The sequence below is a fragment of the Suricata suricatta genome, chromosome 5 (genome assembly GCF_006229205.1).
Source record: "Suricata suricatta isolate VVHF042 chromosome 5, meerkat_22Aug2017_6uvM2_HiC, whole genome shotgun sequence".
NCBI classification, from domain to species: domain Eukaryota; kingdom Metazoa; phylum Chordata; class Mammalia; order Carnivora; family Herpestidae; genus Suricata; species Suricata suricatta.
In genome coordinates this window covers 140,068,918-140,084,464 of record NC_043704.1, presented here as the reverse complement: position 1 = coordinate 140,084,464, position 15,547 = coordinate 140,068,918, and the positions used below count along the sequence as shown (strand labels likewise).

Sequence of the window (15,547 nt, the reverse complement as noted above, 5' to 3'; positions counted from 1 at the left end):
AATTCAGTCTTCGTGTAAAACATTTAGCTCATAAAGAAAGCACTGTTAGCACCCCCTGGCCACCTCCTATCATGAAAAGTATGTTGTCTAAAGTTGACAGTGAGTACTTACAAGACTTCTTGGGGGGAACCTCTTTATTTTCTTCAGTAGTCCTGCAAACCCCCCTCTACTGATCGAGAAATAATCTCATTAACTCACGTGCTTTTTTTGGTCCCGTTACAACAATTTTGTGAGGCAGGTAGGTCTGATCTTATTCCTAACTTGTAAATGAGGAAATTAAAGCTCAGAAAAGACCAAGGGATTTTCTCATAGCTTTCTTCAATAGGTAAAAAATCAGTAATCATTACTTCAGGCTATAGTCATAGACTTGATGAGGTTAGAGTTGGAAAGAACCTTGAAAATTGTTACCTTTATTGTACATATTAGAAAACAAGTCCAAAGAGATTAAATGGCTTGCATATTTGCTTATAGCAGATTTCTCTAAATATTTTAATCCTCCAATTAAGACATTTTGGTTTGCGTTTTCTCATTAAATTAATTATATGAGTTCAAAATGATGGCCACGGCTCCCTCTCTCCACTCCACCCCACTGGGACCCGCGGTTCTGTGGTGAAACACCATCCTGTATTATCAGACCATATCAAGGAAGTTATAGTTTGGATCACAGACCTCTAAGGCTGAATGTAATTTCTTTTCCTAAGTAACAGAAATGATACTTTTGTTGAAAACTTTCTCTTACTTTGTTTTGTTTTCCATTCAAAACTCAGTTTTTTGACCGAATAAAATTATTTGGAATGCCTGCAAAGCATCAGCCCGATCTGATCTACCTTCGTTACGTGCCCCTCTGGAAGGTGCATATCTTCACGGTCATCCAGCTGACCTGTCTCATTCTTCTGTGGGTGATAAAGGCCTCAGCTGCTGCGGTGGTGTTCCCCATGATGGTAAGGTGGCTGTGCTTGCGTTGAGGTCTTCAGACTTCGTCACTAGTTCTGTGTGTTTCAACAGTGGTAATTTACTAACATATAGATCAGTAATATCATGGAGTGACGTATTAGAAATATTATATGTGAGAAAGGGAATAGCCCATTTTAAGCACCATAGGTGTTTTGAAATACGAATTGGCCCTTCCTAGCTCTTAAATCAGTCGCTTCTTTTCTAAATTTGTTTGTTTTGTTTTTTTAGTCCTTGGGTTGTAGAATGCTGTTTTGGTTTTTTAAATAACTTTCAGAATCTAGGAAGTCTATGGAACAAAAATGAGAGCCAAATATAAAAAGCAAAGCAACCAGACTTAAAAAAAATGTTTTTAATGTTTTTATTTATTTTTGAGAGAGGGAGATACAAAATCCTAAGCAGGCTCCAGGCTCTGAGCTGTTAGCGCAGAGACCACGGGCTGTGAGATCATGACCTGAGCTGGAGTCAGATACCCAACCAAATGAGCCACCCAGGCACCCATAATTCTTTAGTAGAATGTTTCACCACATCTCTCTCAGGAATGAACAGATCTAGAAGTTAAAAAAATATTTTTAGATCATAATAACAATGATAATATTGTTCACTAAGTATCACAGAATATTGCATTTTGCAAATAGAGAATATTCATTCTTTTGTAAATACCACATAAACATTGGTTATGTACATAGCCATAGTGACAATCTTAAAAAATTAAAAAAACCAAAAAAAAATATACAGCAAGAATTATCTACATGATTAAAGATAAAAAGACTTCTTATAAAGTGCAGTCATTGTGAATAAAAATTTATAAATGAGTTTTTTTTTTTTTTAATTTATGTTTGGTACAGGGAGAGACAGAGCATGAGAGGGGGAGGAGCAGAGAGAGAAGGAGACACAGAATCGGAAGCAGGCTCCAGGCTCTGAGCTGTCAGCACAGAGCCTGATGTGGGGCTCGAACCCACGAACGTGAGATCTGACCTGAGCCGAAGTCGGAGGCTTAACCGACTGAGCCACCCAGGCGCCCCTATAAATGAGTTTTAATATAGGGAAGCCAGCTATTACTATTGCTGTTTGATATGAATTGAAGGTTCTAACTATGACATAAGAATAATATAATAATTGGTATAAAGAAGAGACAACATTATTTATCAATAATGTGTTTGTGTACCTATTAACTCAAATGATCCAAAAAAAAGAAGACTGAAAGCCCTAATAGAATTAAGAATTTTGTTAGGGCAGGTGGTTACAAGAAGACTCATTGGCTTAACAAAAGAAATGTATTCCATGATAGCTGTGGATCTGAGAAGTCTGAAATGAAGGTGTGGACAGGGCTGTGCTCCCTCTGCAACCTGTAAGGGAATCCTTTTTGCCTCTTCCTAGCTTCGGGCAGTTTGCTGAAAATCTTTGGTTTCTTTGTCTTTCACCTGCCTTCGCTGTCCTGTGTTGTGTGTTTACTGTGTCCTTGTATGACCATTTATGAGGACACTGGACATACTGTATTAGGAGCCCACCTGCTCCAGGATGACCTCTTACTTATGTCTGCAACAGCCCTATTTCCAAATAAAGTCATGTTCTCAAGTGCAGGGAGTTAGGATCTTTCATGTTTATGGGGGGACACAGTTCAACCCATAAAATGTGGAAGTACATAAAATTAAGACGCAAACAAATAGGAAGATATACCATGTTTATTATTTGCATACTTAGTATTGTAAAGGTGTCACTTCAGGTATGAGTTTTATGAGTTTACTTGCATGTGTTTATGTATATGTGGGGAGGTTGTTGTCAGTGTGAATCGGATAATTTTAAAGCCTATAGAGATAAATAAATGCCAGAGTCACAGATAACAACAGGGGTGGTAGACATGTTCTGTATCTTGGGTGGGTGTGGCTTCCACAAATACGTACGTTTGTCAAAGGCATCAAACTGTACACATGATATTTTGCTACTTTACTATATGTAAACTGTATATTAATTCAAACAGTAAAGATGTAATAAATACCAGAGGGATAACCAGGATAATTAACAATTCCTGGCTGGGTCTGGGGTGAGGGACCTGACTGTTCCTCTGTTGCTACCACACTGTTGCGATAACTAAATATTTAAAGTTTGCCGTCAAGTGAGTGCAGCTAACGTACTATGGAATTGACATGGCCACAGACATAAATCAGAAAAATAGAATTTATCAGAATATATGTGAGAATTTACCACTTGAATATCATAAGTGGGTCATTTCATTAAAGATGCTAACTCATCTATGTGGGAGAGTCTAGTGTATAATCTTAGATGATTTGACTGTGTTTGGGAGCTAAGGTGGCCTCCTTACCCAATACCTTATTCAGAAAGAAACCATCAATGAATTCAAGATTTTCGTAGTAGAAGATTTTGAAGAATATTCTGTAGTCCAGTGATTGAGGATCACTTCTCAAAGAATATAGGGAAACCCAGCCATAAAAGAAAGATAGGTATATTTAAACACATAATGATTAATTGTTTTCTGTGATGTAGTAAAATCCTGTTCTTAACTGGGAGAAAGTATTTGCAACATATAAGGTGGATAAAATGCTTCTATCTAAACTACGCAGAGGTCTTATGAATTCATGAATAAAAGTCATAAAAAGCAATTGAAAACCAGGGAAAAGATAGTTATAGGGAAAATGGTAAGAAGAAAGAAATCCAAATGGTTAATGAACATTTGCAAACATCTTCAACCTTAGTAGCAGTTAAAGGAAAGCACATTAAAGTGATGGTTTATCTTTTGCAGTTATGTAACTGGGAAAGTTTAAACCTGACATTGGGAAATGGAGTCTCTAATGCAGTGCTTAGGAGATTTTTAAAAGTTGTATGTATCTATGTAATGTATGTAATTTAAAGTCATAAAAATTAATAATCTTGTTTTATTGTGAAGATACTATGCTTAATCTGCTTTCTAATTTTATGCAGAGTGCATAAATATTAAAAATGGCATTTTAATGCCTTTTCTTTAAGCAGGAAGTTTGATAAATAAGTAACTCACTTCCTTTGAAATAAGATAGTGTGTGAAATGGTTTTTAAGTAAAATATATGAATCACTTTCTTGTTATTTATCATTTGATACTTTCTTATCTTCACATGATATAATTTATGTATATTTAGATGTTATTTAATACTCTCTCCTGCACCTCTTTAAGGTCCTTGCATTAGTTTTTGTACGCAAACTCATGGATCTGTGTTTCACCAAGAGAGAACTTAGTTGGCTTGATGATCTTATGCCAGAAAGTAAGAAAAAGAAAGAAGATGACAAAAAGAAAAAAGAGAAAGAGGTAAGAAGACCAGAGTTCAAATTTACACTACTCGTTGTTTAATATTTCATACCAAGTAGCAGGCGCTCTTGTGGTCACTTGCCAGGAATCAGCTCCTTTAATCCTCCTAAGAACCTTATCATTGTGAAGTATAGGCACTTTTGTTATTCCCAAATTACAAATAAGGAAACTGAGGCAGAGAGAGGTTAGTAGGCAACTCGTCCCAAGCATAAGCTCCTGCCTATTTTACCAAATTGCCGCCTCAAAGCCCCGACCCCAGAACAGCCTTTTAAAAATGACATAGCCCATGTGTACTTAATTAACAGTGACAGAGTTTAGCAGTGTTAAAACATAGGTTACAGAAACCTTAAATTCATAAGCACATTTTAGTGTACATTTAAATTTTAACAACATTTTAATAATCTGACATCTATATAGTGACAAAAAGGACTGTAAGTATCATTTTACAAAAAGTACAATTAAACTCAAAATTACTTCTTCCCCCTAATTTTTGAGAGAAAGCAACATAATATATGCTTATTTATATTGCACAGTATTTATGAAAATGCATTTACTAAACTCCATGACAAGTATGTTTAAGGCTTGTTGGTATTTTTTTCATAGTTTGGATTGATTATGCAGTGCTGATTTATGGCAGAATTGCTGGCTTTATGTTTACTCTGTAACAAAAATCATGACAATTAGGATACTGATTGGAACACTGCTTTGAATTGAGCCTCCAAAATTTGAAGACTTCTGTTTCCTTGAAAACTATACCATATATGTAGCTGTGTATGAGCTTTTGGTGAATTTTCTAGTAGGAGAGAATTTATTTATAAAAGACTTAGGTTAACATTGCCTGCTTACTGTTTTCTGCATGAAGTCGGAATGAGGCTGCATGTGTATAGTACAGGGTATTTATAGAAATAAAAGGACAGAGGGTGTAAACACATGCGCTCCTGGTCTCAGGTAGAAGAAGTCTTGAGAAGGGGGAGTGAGCTGGTGTGAGGGCCGCCCAGTGCTGTCGAGGCTCCTGCCCTCCGCCTGGCGGTCCTCAGCACAGTTTCCATACTCAGTACCCCCTCCTGGGTTGAAGTGGATGCTGAGTTGATGGCAGGAAGGAGGGTGGGAGTAGGGTGAGAACACAAAACCTGCTCCCCCCTTACTCTCCTGTTTTAAAGAGTCTCTCCAGACCCGTCATCCAGTAAGTTAGGTGTGCATCTCGGGGCCCCATGCAGTTGCAAGGGGTGCTGGGAAATTTAGCTTTGGTTTTATTTTTTTTAATGATGACTTTGTTTATTTTTTAAATGTTTAATTTTGAGAGAGAGAGAGAGAGAGAGACAGAGTGTGAGTAGGGAATGGGCAGAGAGTCACCCAGGCGCCCCAAAATGCTGACTCTTTAAAAGCTGGACACATTGGCACCTTCACATGGTGGGATTTCTCTTGAGAAGAAAGAAGAGTGTGAATGCTCTCCCGGTCCATCCTGCCCTGCCCCCAGTGATTATGATGTCATGATTTGGGGGCCATGTCTCCAATAGAAGTTGCTCTCCATCTGGGGTGACCTCTCTCCTCGGGGGTCATATTTCAGTGTTTGACAAAGTTTCCATTGTCAGAATTGGAGGGGGCATCCCCTAAGTGGAGGCCGAGGATGGCTCCTAAAGAGCCTGTTGCTGAGAATCAGAGACCCTACCTCTACAAGGGAGGTTCTGCTTACATTGTGCTGTATTGGAAGCCTTGAGATTTCACCGGATTTTATCTCCTGTCTGTACTCGCAACTGACAATAAAATGTATGTTGCTAACTCGATTTTAAAATAGTGTTCATGGTTAGACTTACATGAAACTTAGAAGCATTTAAAATTTAGTCTTTATAACTGGTTGTGTCCTTTTGTGCCACACGCGTATCTTTCTAATAGTAAAAGGACTTTTCAGTCATGACAGATACGTTATATTTATATAATGTCAGTTTGGGTTTCTGATTCTTGAAGATGTTACATACTCACTGGAGTCCTCCTGGAAATCCTCTGGGAAAAGTGATGTTTTTGTGTCTGTGCCCCGCAGGAAGCTGAGCGGATGCTTCAGGCTGACGATGACACTGTGCACCTTCCGTTTGAAGGGGGAAGCCTCCTACAGATTCCAGTTAAGGCCCTAAAATATAGGTGAGCTAAAGCTTTATCCTGTAAAATGTATTCATATACACTTCAAGTCCACGAATAAGCCATGCCATGCTTCGTTAAAGCAGTGAGGTTTATTTTTAAAAAGATGACCCCAGTGGCATCTGGCACATCAGCGAAGGGGGGCGGGGGGGGGCATTCGTGAACAAAGGAAGTCTCGGGCCCCTCCCTTCACAGGTGATTGACAGGAGGGAAGAAGAGGCGGGATTTAGAGCAGAGCCTTAACCCAGCTTTCCAGCCGAGCAGACGAGAGCTCCTTGTCTTACATCACTCCCTCTGTTTTAATGAAGTTTAAAATCAGTGCACGGGTCTTGGAATATTCCCATTCTTTTGGTTGTAGAGCTTTTTCCTTTCTGCCCTTTCCTGGCGCTGTGCCAGTGTGTGCTGGAAGATAAACCGTGGGAATCCATGTTCTGATAACCTTCCACATTCTGACTATGTGTGGCGGCCCTGCAACCCTCCTGCTTTGCAAAGGTGTGACTTGACTGTTGTCAGGGCTCCTATGATGGACAAGTCGAGTTTCGTACATAGTTTATAGTTTATGATGTTGGTGGTTTCCATGTAAATTTAAGAACCAAAGATAGTGGTGAATTTTGTCTTTAAATTCTTCTTTTTTAAAAGTAGGTTTAAAAGATTAAAACCTTATATTATTTATGCAGATATCTGATTCCTAGTTCCACATTTATTCTATTTCTGTTTAGCTCTTGATAGTAGAAAAGTCAGGTTTTGAATGTTTATAGGTTCCATTTGATGGAAAAGGTTTGTTGGCGTTTATTAACTTCAGGGATTTTTTTCATTTTTTTATTAAATTTATTTTTGAGAGACAGAGAGAGACAGTGTGAGCAGGAGAGAGTCAGAGAGAGAGGGAGATACAGAATCTGAAGCAGGCTCCAGGCTCTGAGCTAGCTGTCAGCACAGAGCCTGACACGGGCTTGAACCCACCAATTGTGAGATCATGACCTGCGCCAAAGTCTGACGCTTAACCAACTGAGCCACCCAGGCGCTCCAAGGGATTTTTTCATTTTTAATTAATCTTTATAGTTTTTATAGATGGCATATTTAGTCTAGTTTTATTAGTATCTCGTTTTATTTTGGGGAAAAACAAACCGTGTACTGTCTTCAGAAATATCTCAATTTTTAGCAACGGGAAAGTTCTTAGAGGAAGATATTTTGAAGCTAAAAAGTGCTTCTGGAATGTCTCTCTGTCTTCAGTTATTTGAAGTTGGCAACAGACCAAAGAAATATTTACTTGCAGTAGGTAGTTTCAGGTTGGTTGGCTCTGCCATTGTGAATTTGGGCATTCAAATTTTGTGCACCTTAAAAAAATTGAGTCGGGAAAGCACCTTTTCTTAGAGATTCTTTAGGGACCATGTCATAATTCTTTGCAGTCTTAGACTTTATTTGTTTCTTTGTTTATTTTGTTAATGTTTATTTATTTGAGAGAAAGACTCAGCCACAGAGTATGAGTGGAGGGAAGGGCAGGGGAAGAGAATCCCAAGCAGCCTCCATGCTCAGCTTGGAGCCTGACGCAGGGCTTGATCTCATGACCATAAGATCATGACCAGACCCAAAACCAAGAGTTGGACCCCTTAACCGACTCAGCCACCCGGGCGCCCCTGCAGTCTTACTATTTTAAACAACATTGGATTTAAAGTGTGAACAAAGCTAACGCTGCTGTTTAGAGGACTGCTGTTTAGCCATTTTTCATGTAGCTGCCGTCACATTGTGAATTTAAGGTCTAATTTGACATTTGTATTTGTCCGTTATATGCATGAGATGTTACTTTTTTGGTGAAGAAAAAGGGCTTGCAAATATATTTCTGTTAACTTTATAGCACATTCCTATTACTTGTGACTGATGACCTCAAGCCGCAGATTATTTGTGGATATGATCATTATTGGATTTGTCTCAAAGGAATTGTGTAATATTTTATAAAGACTTGTAATGGTTACGTTTTTCTCTTACAATGAAAGGACAGTATTTCGTTCTTTTAAAAAGGTTTTGATGAATTTGATAGAATAACACTTTGACACTAACTGTGAATGTCAGCTAAAAGTGGTATGTATAAACTTGTTTTTGTGTTATCTGTTCAGATATTTTCAGAGCTCTGTTTTGAAAGTGGAAAGTGTTTCCTTTTCCATACTTTTTAAATACTTTTAAAAAGCTATTATAAGCTAGTTTTTTTTTTTTTTAAATCATAATCTTAAGTTTTCTTTCTATAACTGGGGCTATTTATTTGACGACATGAAATTTGTGCCAGTTATCAAAGTTTTCTAATTGCCTTGAGGCTGTCTTTTTTATATTAACAAGCACACTAATGTATTCTTTTGTGTTATATCAATAATACGTTTAGAACCAAGATGGATCATCTTTGGACATCATTGCCAACTGTGATAGTCTTACTCCTAGCTTTGATTATACAGAAGGGTGTAAATCTTCATGAGATCTTTATGACAGAACTCCATCATCCTGGGATTTTGCTAGACCTTGGTTCAAGTGCAAGACAGCTCTCTTGATTTTAAGTTGATGAAGACTAATATTGTTAAGAGTGATGATAGTAATGCTTTTGCAAGTACTGAATACTAACCAGAAAGTGTATTTGTTCTCTAGCGTTGACCCCTCAGTTGTTAACATATCAGATGAAATGGCCAAAACTGCACAGTGGAAGGCACTTTCCATGAATACTGAGAATGCCAAAGTAACCAGATCTAACACGAGGTAGCTGTAACTGTTTACGCATTTTCTAACTGTAGCCAATTTTCAGTTGACTTCTGGATAGATAGCTGTTTAATAAGACCATTACGTTTAACTCAATTTGCATAAGTTTTACTCTCTTAACAAAATCAGCCTTCTTCTCTTCTTTCCTCTTCCTTTCATCTGCCTATCCGTCATTTTACTGAATACTGGAAATCAGATATAAGTGCCAAATAAGTTATTTTTTAAATTCGTAGTTGCCTGTTTCCAAAAAGCATTTGAGCCACTTTAGAATAAAAATGAATCTCACATATGGTAATACAGAATAAGTGTGTGAAAGATCAGAAACCATATACAGGAAGATCATCATTAGGGGTCATGTAAATACTATAATAGGACACTACCTCAATCACACTTTCTGATGGTCCACGTGAAAAGATGGACATGATTGTTTTCCTTGTTGGGTGTTGTCTTGTTTTGTTTTAGCCTCCCATTTCTTCAGGTGAGGTAAAAGTTGTCTTAGAAGATAGTTGAGAAAAAATTTAATCCATGGATACAAAGGCCATTCAGTTTTATAATGGACCACGGACTACATAACTGTTTCATACCTCCTTCCTTAGATTTCTCGTTAGGTACCCAAGGGTACCTGAATCCCTGGGGTCTGTGGAGAAATGAGGTATTACCCTGTAGCCTACTCAGGCACTCATACTCAACAAATACTCTGTGTCACTTTGTGCCAGGCATTGTTTTGTGTCGGGACTTTCTGCCTGGAGATCCAGTCAGAACTTTTCCAGGCAGCAGTCACAGACACTAGCTGTTTCTCATTATGTTTTTGGCCACTGGTTTTTGATAAATCGTAACTGGTTAGGTGTTGTTCATTCTTTTCTTAGCTCTTCTTAGAGCTTTGCTCCTGCTTAATCTCTACCCTTGATTTATTTATTTATTTATTTATCTATCATTTCTTGAGTTCTGATTCTCTAAGCTGCACTATTTCCTTCTGTCTTTGATCTTAAAACTTTTTATATTTAACTCTTTGTCAATTTGTTTATGCCACGCAGCTAGAATTTAGCTTGGTATTCTTTTACTCTTAATAATTTGACACACCTGTTCCGCACTCATGGCCCAGATTATTTTCATAAATGTAAACCTTACGATAATATTATTGTATTGTATCTGCCTTTCATTCAGGTTGTCCGTCAGTTCAAAATCAAAGGGAAGGAAAGACAGTGTTTGGGTTATGTCATTTAACAGAATTTGGGGGGGTCCTTCCTTCAGTCTTGTCTGGAGAAGGCAACAAACCACAGTGTACTTTTGAGAAGTTATTTTCAAAACCCAGATATCCATGTGTTAAATGCATAAGTCAATTAAATCTATGTACATGGAATCATTGTATTTGATATTAACTTGAAAATATAAAATGGGTGTGTTTTGATCTTGTATTTTTGAACCAGATTTGGGGAGAGAAAGTTTGTAAATCTGTAATATTTTGCAGGAAGTTGATGCTTAACTATATTAGCAAAGACTACTTTTTTAAATGGATTTGTCAGTGAAATGTCACATACTACAACTGTTTATTTATAAAGGAAAACTAATAAATTTAGTCATATGATGACTAATTTTGAGAAACTCCTCTTTAGTTGTAAGAAAAACATGAATTTCAGTGGCAAACATATCCATTAAAAAATCTAAGTATTTTTAATATTTGTCTTTCCAATCAAATTTACTGATATGAAAGGAAAGCAGTAAAATAACAAATAAGGAGTCATATGTTTATAGTATTTCTAGTCCTCTCAGAAGGCTGATTATGAATAAGTGTTGGCCATGTTTAAAATGTAATATTTGTCCATTTCAAAATCATTTATTCTTGTTCTTTGTTTTAAATAGCCCTGAAAAACCGGTCAGTGTGAAAATAAACCTTGAAGATGAACCAACAAGGAAATACATGGATGCTGAAACTTCATTATAGAATTGAACCAAGAAGAATTATATATATAGCTATACAGATATATATATATACATATGCATATATATAAAATGTGTGTATTTCATGTCACTATATATAACAATATTGTGTGTCATGCTATTTATGCGTGACTGCTGAGCTTTTGAAGTAGCGTCTGGAGTTTGTTAGGAGCACCGTGGAGACTGTGTGTATAATGAAAGAGTCTCTTAGAAATGAGGTACATGGTTCTTACTCTTCAAATATTTATTTTGTTGGAAAAAAAATTTTCTGTTCTGCGGTAGAAAGATGTAGGGAAATGCGTTCACTCTGGTTTCCTTTTAATCTGTTCATCAGTGGCACTTCATACCAACCTTAAATGACATACTTTGTCCATATATTTATAAGTTTTACTTGAGTTACTAAAATTTTTTGCTGATTTCACCTCTGTTAGTTGATTATGGGAAGAACAGGAGTCTTTATGCTAGTGTTGTGGGACAAATGTAACATGTCATAGCTTCCTTGCACGTGTGTTTCATTTATGCAGATATCTGTGTGTTTCACAAGCAGTGGCGATTTCTTGGCTATAAAGGTAGAACAATAGAAATTTTCTAGCTAAGAACTATAGTTTTGACATTTATGTTCTTAAAACTTATTTTAAATCTTAAACCTCCACATCTAGGTTTCTATTCCGATAGATAAGTAAAATTGCAGGTGATTTTACAATTTTACCCTGTACCAGTCATAACGTTACGGATTTTAAAAGCTATAAAATGCAAATGTATAATAGTTAAATTTTGTTGCCTTTGTAGAAATATTTTTGGAATCCTAATGCTTTATCAGAGCCCGGAATGCCCACTCTGTTCTCTGCCTTTGCCGTCTTTTACTTAAAATGTGGTTCAGTTTGTATCAGGTTCAAGTCTTTGATTATTTTTCTATTACAAGTAATATGATTAAATAATCAGGAGTCAGAATTCTCTTAATGGGTTTATGATCAGTATTACTTTATTCTAAAGAATTACCTTTCATTTTCTTGTTTACGTTGTTACTCTTTCTATTGTATAGATAATATTTAATAGATTGTTACGTGATTTCATTTTAAAATATTTTATTTATTTTAATTGATATGATACTTAAATATTATATAAACATTTGAAAAGATAACAAATACAGAGTAATTTAAATTGTCCATGTAAATAGTTGGTGCTCACTTGCATTTATGGTTTATTATCCGAAAGCAGTTGACAGATTTTACATCTTTGATATAAAGCACTGCCATATTTGTATTTTAAAAGGAATTTAGACATTTTATGTATAGCTCAGAATGATGGCATTCTTTCTAGTTTGTGTTAGTATTGTTATTTCTGCTTTTCTGAGCTGCCTTTTTAACTTCTAGCACATCTTTTTAGTCATCTTTTATATCCTCTTAGCTCTACATGAAATAAATAAACGTTCTTGTTAAGCCTGTAGGACTGGATGAATGGGGTTGTGAAACTGATTTGGCAAGAGGATAATTTACAAAAACCAAATGAGTATTGAGAAGCCACAGAAAGAAATCACAAAATTGTGACGTGAATATTCAGATGAAAATTTTAATGAAATTCCAATGCTCCCTTTAATCATTTGTAATTAAAGTACAAAAGTATGAAAAGTTGATCTTACAAAGGATCATGAGGAATGCCAAAAGCTGATGTTTTAGCAATTCTGAAGTATTTTTAATCCATTCTAAACGACTTAATAACTCAGATGTAATCTCCCCATCTGAGACCACATCATCAGATTCCAGTTAAAATAAGGGATTTGACTTGTGCGTCAAATGGGAATTTGGAAATGTAGCTACTTTTCTTTAGAAAATCTAGCTGGCATCATTTGGGACTGCCTGCAGGAGAGTTGTAGACTCTATTGGCGATTGATAATCAAGTATTACCCATGGTGCTTGTTACTCTCTCGGAGCTTCCTTTGACATGATTCCAGTTTATCCGTAGCAGCATAATCATTTCCAAAGACCCCAGTATTTGCTGCTGTATTTTGTAAACTCCCCTGATGTACCTGAACAGGGGGAATTTCCTCCCATTATTTCTTTGTGTCTGGACACCATCGGGTTCACACATGTGCTTACTTTACAGGAAGGGGTTTTAAATTTTAAACTAGAAACTACCTGGGATCATGGCGTTTCTGGAGTTTTATTTAATTATGTGTAGTGATCGTCCAGTGCCAGAAACACCACGACTCGCAAAACACGTTGCACTCCGACTGTTTTCGCCATGTTTCTAACTGTCCATGGTTTCTGCTTTCTTTTGACTACTTGACTTACAAAATGATCTGATATGACTACTCCACTGAAGAGCAAAGGTAACTCACGTCTGTTAAGTAATGGACTGCTTGTTTTACGTGGTCATAATGTGTTCCCACTACTTTTGAAAACTAACAATCATGGATAGTGTTCATTGCAAGATAAGTGAAAAATGTAATTTACTGCATATATTGGTTTTTCAGTGTTGCCTTAAGTAGGTGTAAATGAGCAGTAGTCATTGCAACATACTGATTTACCTCAAGGTGCAAAATAATTAAACCTGTACATATTCCATTTACAAAATGAATTAATATAAACAGCCCTGCACTTTCTTAGATGCCTTGGTTCCCAGGATGGAGCTTAGTGCTACTGAATACCCTGGCTACAGGGCCACCTCAGGATTTTTTTCTCTCCACCCTATTTTATTTATTTATAGATGTCTGTTTACAGAGACTATAATAAATCCTGATGTTGACCATCTGAAATTTACTTTCTTTTGAATGCTATTTCACTCTAAAATAGCAGCTTTTGAGAAATAATGAACTAACTTCCTTATGATAAAAAGATGATTCTATATATTCTCTAATAATATTAGGTATGCTGAAGTGAAGCGTACAAACTTGCTAATCGGTGTGTGTTGTGTGTGTGTGTGTGTGTGTGTGTGTGTGTGTGTGAGAAAATGATGTTAAAAATCTTAAATCTCTTTTCAGTTGTTGAAGAAAAAGCTGTGGCATATCAAAGTTCCTATTTGCCAAGTCTTTGTAAAACGTGTAGGACAAAATTTATGTGCTAATGCATGTATTTATAAAGCAGATTTCGTTACCATTCAGAATTATTAACTTTTGTTCCCTCCATCCAAAAAACATTTCTGTTTTCTTCCTCGTACTGAAAGTTTATGTATGTATATAATAGCTTTCTAAGGTTTTTCCTTTCACAAAAACAGGTTCACGATTCCTGTAAAACATAAAATAGTATCTGAAACTGAGGTATTACACCAGAGCTTGCTGTTCTCCAAGGACCATCCCGTACATCAGTTCTGTAAATGTGCTCAGCTGTCCTGACATGTGAATCCTGTTTCAAAGTGCTCAGAGTTTGGACGTGTAAGCCATTGATATAACATTGGGAATCAAACATGTTTAAATAACTTCCTGTCCTAACATTATATATGTAGATTACATCTTTATCACATACAGTACAAATATGTGAAGTGTCTTTTGGTTTAGTCCCATGATTGTTTATTTTTTAGAAAGGAAGCTTAAAGATTGTAAGGACATTGAAAATTTTAAATAGTGTTCCAATTTCAAATTTTGGAAATTTTTATGTAAAGTTTTTTTTCTATCATACCAAAAAGTAATATAAGTATCAATAATAGGAAAACCTATAGTTGGGAATGGAATCATCTGCAGATCATTTTTAAACTTTAATTAACACATAGTGACTTCTACAGCTGACATACAGCAATTGTTAAATCCCAGTGGCTTTTTAAAATCAGATTTTTGTGCATTGATTGATTTTTGTGTTGTGGCTTTTCTTTTGTTGCTGTAATATTAAAAGTTTGGGGTGTTTTTGTTTGTTTTGTAGGGGAGTTACCTTCTAATGTTTACTATGTTTAAATAAATAGAAATTGAATTTTATTGTTCATTTATATAATATTTGATAGCTTGGTATAATTTCACAGTACAGTTCTAATTTTTATGACTTTTATAATTAAAATGATAATATTTTCTTTTGTAATAAAATCCAAGGTAAATTAAACATTTAAAATGTAGAACTGGTATTTTTCATTTATATGAAGTACAAGTCTCTACCAAGTGTATAATGTGAATGATCCTGCCTTTCAAATTTGTTTCATAATTGTTAGAAGAAAACTATTTTTTAGAGATGTTATTAAAGTTGGGAGAGCAATAAAAGTCTACTGAATTAGTTGTTGGATATTGTCTTTGTACTTTATTAGAATTGCTGCATATCTTCTTCATGTGGAGGGATGGGGGGTAAAGGGAAAATGGGTGATTTCTGCTTCCTAATATATTCATATATTTCAGTAAGGAGACAGAAAAGAAGATGAAGCAGTATTATGTGTTCCACAGTTACTTTTTGATAGTTAAGAAATATTGAAATTAAAGCCTTTTAAGAATAGACTCGTTCATTATTCTTATTTTAAGACACAACTGTTTAGAATAGAGTTGTGGTATGATGAGGAATGAACACATCACATTTCAT

At 35.9% G+C, this 15,547-nt stretch overlaps 1 protein-coding gene across 1 annotated transcript in view; it reads left to right on the top strand.

The window, feature by feature from the left end:
- Window positions 1–15,259, top strand: part of SLC4A7 (solute carrier family 4 member 7) — a 104,559-nt gene extending 89,300 nt beyond the window's left edge. Inside the window, exons 21-25 of the mRNA XM_029940370.1 lie at window positions 768–941; window positions 4,119–4,250; window positions 6,289–6,386; window positions 9,012–9,119; window positions 10,980–15,259. Coding sequence (XP_029796230.1) covers window positions 768–941; window positions 4,119–4,250; window positions 6,289–6,386; window positions 9,012–9,119; window positions 10,980–11,061 — 594 coding nt within the window. The 3' untranslated portion in view covers window positions 11,062–15,259. The remainder of the gene's footprint in view (window positions 1–767; window positions 942–4,118; window positions 4,251–6,288; window positions 6,387–9,011; window positions 9,120–10,979) is intronic.
- Window positions 15,260–15,547: the final 288 nt, after the last annotated feature.